This window comes from Dipodomys ordii, unplaced genomic scaffold (assembly GCF_000151885.1).
Source record: "Dipodomys ordii isolate 6190 unplaced genomic scaffold, Dord_2.0 Scaffold121, whole genome shotgun sequence".
NCBI lineage: Eukaryota > Metazoa > Chordata > Mammalia > Rodentia > Heteromyidae > Dipodomys > Dipodomys ordii.
In genome coordinates, this window is record NW_012267337.1 from 1,800,476 (window position 1) to 1,806,109 (window position 5,634).

The 5,634-nt window shown below is 46.4% G+C and overlaps 1 protein-coding gene across 1 annotated transcript in view; it reads left to right on the forward strand.

Moving 5' to 3' along the window:
• The window catches only part of Rpgrip1 (retinitis pigmentosa GTPase regulator interacting protein 1), a 67,192-nt gene that overhangs the window by 18,433 nt on the left and 43,125 nt on the right, over positions 1-5,634 (forward strand). Inside the window, exon 7 of the mRNA XM_013029667.1 lies at positions 1,086-1,191. Coding sequence (XP_012885121.1) covers positions 1,086-1,191 — 106 coding nt within the window. The remainder of the gene's footprint in view (positions 1-1,085; positions 1,192-5,634) is intronic.

The following is a 5,634-nucleotide window of genomic DNA, read 5'->3' on the forward strand; positions in this document are numbered from 1 at the left end:
TTTGGTCCGGTTGTGGGGCCTGAACTCTGGGACTGGGCGCTGTCCCACAGCTCTTCAGCTCAAGGCTAGTGCCCTACCACTTAAGCCACAGTGCCACTTCCGGCTTTTTTCTTTTTCTTATGTGGTGCTGAGGAATCAAACCCAAGGCCTCAGGCATGCAAGGCAAGCGCTCTACCACTGAGCCAACTTCCCAGCCCCTGAGGATCATAGTTTGAAGCCAGCTTCGCCATCAAAGCCCAGGAGACTCTTCTCTCCAATTAACTACCAAAAAAGCCTGAAGAGGAATTGTGGCTCAAGTGGTAGAGTTCTAGCCTTGAGCACAAAAGCTCAAGAACAGTGCCCAGCCCCTGAGTTCAGGCCCTAGGACACACACAAACTGTCTGTCTGTCTGTCTACCTGCCTGCCTGCCTGCCTGCCTGCCTGTCTGTCTGTCTGTCTCCCTCTCTCTCCCCCTCCCCCCTCTCTCACATGCGTGCACACACACACACACATACACACACACACACACGTAAAATAGTACTGGTGTGCCAGGCACCAGTGGCTGACTCCTGTAATCCTAGTTACTCAGACTAAGATCCGAGGATCTGTTTGAAGATAGGCTGGCTGGTCAAGAAAGTCTCTGGGACTCTTATTTCAATTAAACACCAAAAATCTAGAAGTAGAGCTATGTCTTAAGTGGTAGGGTGCTAACCTCAAGGAAAAAACCTCAGAGACAACATCCAGGCAGGCACACAGGATGGGCACACATATATACAAAAAAATAGGTGATGAGCTGTTTCCTCTCAAATACAGATATTCAACCTCTCTCTCTCTCTCTCTCTCTCTCTCTCTCTCTCTCTCTCTCTCTCTCTCTCTCTCTCGTGCTGGTCCTGAAGCTTGAACTCAAGGCCTGGGCACTGTCTCTGAGCTCCTTCCTTCCTTTCTTTTCTTTTCTTGTGGTTTAGTGGAGATGATTCTCACAGACTTTCCTGCCCAGGATGGCTTTAAACTATGATCCTTAGCTCTCAGCCTCCCAAGTAGCTAGGATTACAAATATGAGCCACCAGAACCCAGCTTCAACACCTCTTTTTTTTTTTTTTTTGCAGTGCTTCCATTAAGGAGAATGTGGAGGTGATTCGACTTAAGAAGCTCTTATATGAAAGGAATACCTCATTAGCAATGACTAAAGCACAATTAGCAGAAGTTCAAGAGGTGAGTTACTATGCTTTCTTTAGGTGGGGAGCAGGGAATCAATCAGTTAAGAAATCTAGCCGGGCACTAGTGGCTTATACCTGTAATCCTAGCTATCAGGAGGCTGAAATCTGAGGATTGTGGTTTGAAGCTAGTCTGGGCAGACAAATCTGAGAAACCCTTATTTCCAATGAACCAGCAAAATGTTGGAAGTAGGGGCTGGGAAGATGGCTCAGTGGTAGAGTGTTTGCCTCGCATGCATGAGGCCCTGGGTTCAATTCCTCAGCACCACATGAGCAGAAAAAAAAAGCCGGAAGTGGCGCTGTGGCTCAAGTGGTAGAGCGCTAGCCTTGAGCTGAAGAGCTGAGGGACAGCGCCCAGGCCCAGAGTTCAGGCCCCACGACCGGACCAAAAAAAAAAATGTTGGAAGTAGAGCTGTGGTAGTACACCAGCCTTGGGCAAAATAAAAGCCAAGGGAAAGCCAGGTGCTGGTAGCTCACACCTATAGTCATAGATACTCAGCAGCTGAGATCTGAGGATCACAGTTCAAAGCCAGCTTGGACAGAAAAGTCTGTGAGACTCTTTTGTTGTTGCTGTTGTTGGTTGTGGCATTTGAACTCAGGGCCTGGGTGCTGTCCCTCAGCTCTTCAGCTCAAAGCTAGCGCTCTACCATTTGAGCCACTGAACCACTTCTGGCTTTTTCTGCTTATGTGGTGCTGAGGAATCAAACCCAGGGCCTCATGCATGCAAGGCAAGCACTCTACCACTGAGCCACCTTCCCATCCCTTTCTGACTTTTTTTTTTTGGTCTGTTGTGAGGCTTGAACTCTGGGTCTGGGCACTGTTCTTTAATTTAAGGATAGCATTCTACCACTTGAGCCACAGTACCACTTCTGGCTTTTCCTGTTTATAGGGTACTGAGGAATTGAACCCAGGGCCTCATGCATGCAAGGCAAGATTCTACCCCTGAGCCACCTTCCCAGCCCCTCTGATTTTTTAAAATTATTTTTTTCTGTTGGAAGAAGGCTCAAGTACTGTCTGCTGTAGTTGAATTAAATGAGTTTAGTTGTGCCAGGGTTAATAAGATACCAGCCAAGAGCCACACTAACACTGTACCAACTGAGCCAACCCTCCAACACCCAAGAGCCATACTGGAATGTAACTAAATTAGGCAGCCTCTTGGCAATCATAGGGCAAGGGCAGGAAATAAACCTTTATCAAATATGTTCTGCATGTGGAATGGACTCTTGTCTTATGTGCTTTCAGTCAGGAGCTCAGTTGACATTGACAACTCTCCAGGTAGGTGCCTATGGCAAATGAGGGAACCACACCTCCAGTCAGGTAATTGGCTCAAATTACAAGACACAGAGCAGAATTGAGTCAGGATGGCAGCAAAGATCCTTGCCTCCTTTTCCCACATTAGAAGCTAATATCTAAAGGGTAAAATAGTGGTGGCTCAGTGGTAGAGTGCTTGCCTTGCAAGCATGAGGCCCTGGGTTCGATTCCTCAGCACCACATAAACAGAAAAAGCCGGAAGTGGCGCTGAGGCTCAAGTGGTAGAGTGCTAGCCTTGAGCTGAAGAGCTGAGGAACAGCACCCAGACCCAGAGTTCAGGCCCCATGACCAGCAAAATAAATAAATAAATAAATAAAGGGTAAAATAGAGTGTTAAGAGTCTTGTCAAGCTAGATGCTGGTTGCTCATGGCTGTAATTCTAGCTACTAAGGTGGCTGAAAACAGAGGGTCATGGTCTGAAGCCAGCTGTAAGACTCTATCTCCAATTAACCAGGAAAAAGCTTGAAATGGAGCTTTGGCTCAAGTGGCAGAGCTCTAGCTTTGAGAAAAAAATACTCAGGGATAGCACCCAGCCACTGAGTTCAGGCAAAAAAAAAAAAAAAGCTTAGCATCATCTTACTCAACACCAAGTACTAGGAACTGTGCAAAGCACTGAGAAACAAACATTACAATGATGTGTGGCTTTCCAGCCTCTAAAACTCTTATAGGAGAACAGCACATTAACAAGTATGAAGGGGATGGGGCAGCAGGAAAGGGAAAGGAATCAGACCTGCTTAGGTGGTCACAGTACATAGTGAAGGGCTTTCCAGAGAAGGATGGGTAGGGGCCAAGGCACAAAGTGAGCCATCAGGTCTGAAGCCCAGGAAAGGAATTTGACTTTATCCTCTAGATGGTAGGGAGTAAAGAAAGTTTTAAGCAAGTTGATAAGGTTTTAGTATATGTGCTACTGAAGGGAGCCTTGCAATTTATTTATTTATTTATGCCAGTCTTGGGGCTTGATCTCAGGGCCTGATCAATGTCTCTGAGTTTCTTTTGCTCAAGGCTAGCACCACTCTAGCGCCACTTGCAGCATTTTCTGTTTATGTGGTACTGAGGAATTGAACTCAGGGCCTCATGCATGCTAGGTAAGCTCTCTATCACTAAGCCACATTCCCTGCCAACCTCCACAAAATATTGTGTGTGTGTGTGTGTGTGTGTGTGTGTGGGTGGGTGTGTATGTGTGCTGGTATTGAGGTTTGAACTCAAGATTTCCTACTTGTTAAGTAGATGTTGCATCACCCTGCAAGTTAATAAATATAATGAACCAAAAGATCACTTATGGGCTGGGAAGGTGGCTCAGTGGTAGAGTGCTTGCCTTGCATGCATGAGGCCCTGGGTTTGATTCCTCAGCACCACATAAGCAAAAAGAAAAAAGCCAGAAGTGGCACTGTGCCATAAGCAGAAAAAGCTGGAAGTGGTGCTGTGCCTCAAGTGGTAGAGCTCTAGCCTTGAACTGAAGAACTGAGGGACAGTGCCCAGGCCCAGAGTTCAGGCCCCACGACAGATCAAAAAAAAATCACTTACTCTTTTATTTAAAAAAAAAAAAGAAGCTGGACACTGGTGGCTCACACCCATAATCCTAGCTACTCAGGAGGCTGAGATCTAAGGATTGAAGTTCAAAGCCAGCCCAGGCAAGAAAAACCCATGAGACTCTTTTTTTTTCCCCCCCAGTTGGTGGGTCATGGGGCCTGAACTCTGAGTCTGGGCCCTGTCCCTCAGCAATTCAACTCAAGACTAGTGCTCTAACACTTGAGCCACAGTGCCACTTCTGGCTTTTTCTGCTTATGTGGTGCTGAGGAATCAAATCCAGGCCCTCATGCATGCAAGGCAAACGTTCTACCACTGAGTCACTTTCTCAGCCCCTCTAGGAGACTCTTATCACCAATAAACCACAAGAAAACTGGAAGTGGTCCTGTCACTAAAGTGGTAGAGCACTCGACTTGAGCTGAAGAGTTGAGAGACAGGACCCAGAACCAAAGTTCAAGCCCCACGACCAACAACAACAACAAAAAAGGAGTGAAATATGTTTTAGTAGATATGTTAAATTTCCATTGCTGTGACATAATACCTGAAATAAACAACTTAAAAGGATGATAGGTTTCTTTGGGGTTTTATTTATTTGCTTTATTATTATTGTTGTTCTTATTTTTTGAAAGATTTACTTCAGCTTCAAGTTTCAGAAGTTTGAATCTATGTCTGGCTAGATCCCTTGCTTTCATGTCCATGGTGAAGCAGACCATCATGGCAGACAGGGAGCAAAAAGTACAAGAGTAAGGGGCCAGGGATAAGATCTAAACTACAGGGGCTGGGAAGGTGGCTCAGTGGTAGAGCGCTTGCCTTGCATGCCTGAGGCCCTGGGTTCAATTCCTCAGCACCACATAAAGAAAAAAGTCGGAAGTGGTGCTGTGGCTCAAGTGGTAGAGCACTAGCCTTGAGCTGAAGAGCTGAGGGACAGTGCCCAGGCCCAGAGTTCAGGCCCCAGGACTGACAATTAATAATACTAATACAGACTAGGGGGCAAAGAAATCAGATAGGAGACCCTTGCAGGGGTTCCAAGAAGACAAAGGTCCTGGAGAGCGGTGAAAGATAACTGCTAAGAAGGGAATTTTTTAATTTTTTTTTTTTTTTGGTTGTGTGGCCTGAACTCCAGGCCTGGGCGCTATCCCTCAGCTCTTCAGCTCAAGGCTAGCACTCTATCACTTGAGCCATAGTGCCACTTCCAGCTTTTTTGCTTATGTGGTGTTGAGGAATGGAACCCAGGGCCTCAGGCATGCAAAGCAAGCACTCTACCACTGAGCCACCTTCCCAGCCCCTAAGAAGGGAATCTTATTTGAAAGGTACAGGAAGTAGAGGAATGGACTTCACCACTGAAAAGGAATAGGGGACCAGAAGAAATGGAAGTAGCTTTGAAACTTCTTGCTTAAATAAGTAGGTGATGGTGCTCTCAGTGAGATGAGCCCTCACTACTTCCTCTAAGTGTGTGTGCTTTGAAAGGGATTAGAGAACTTTTTCCTTTCTTTTTTCTTTTTTTTCCTTTTTTTGGGTCTGGTCATAGGGCCTGAACTCTGGGCCTGGGCACTGTCCCTCAGCTCTTCAGCTCAAGGCTAGCGCTCTACCACTTGAGCCACAGC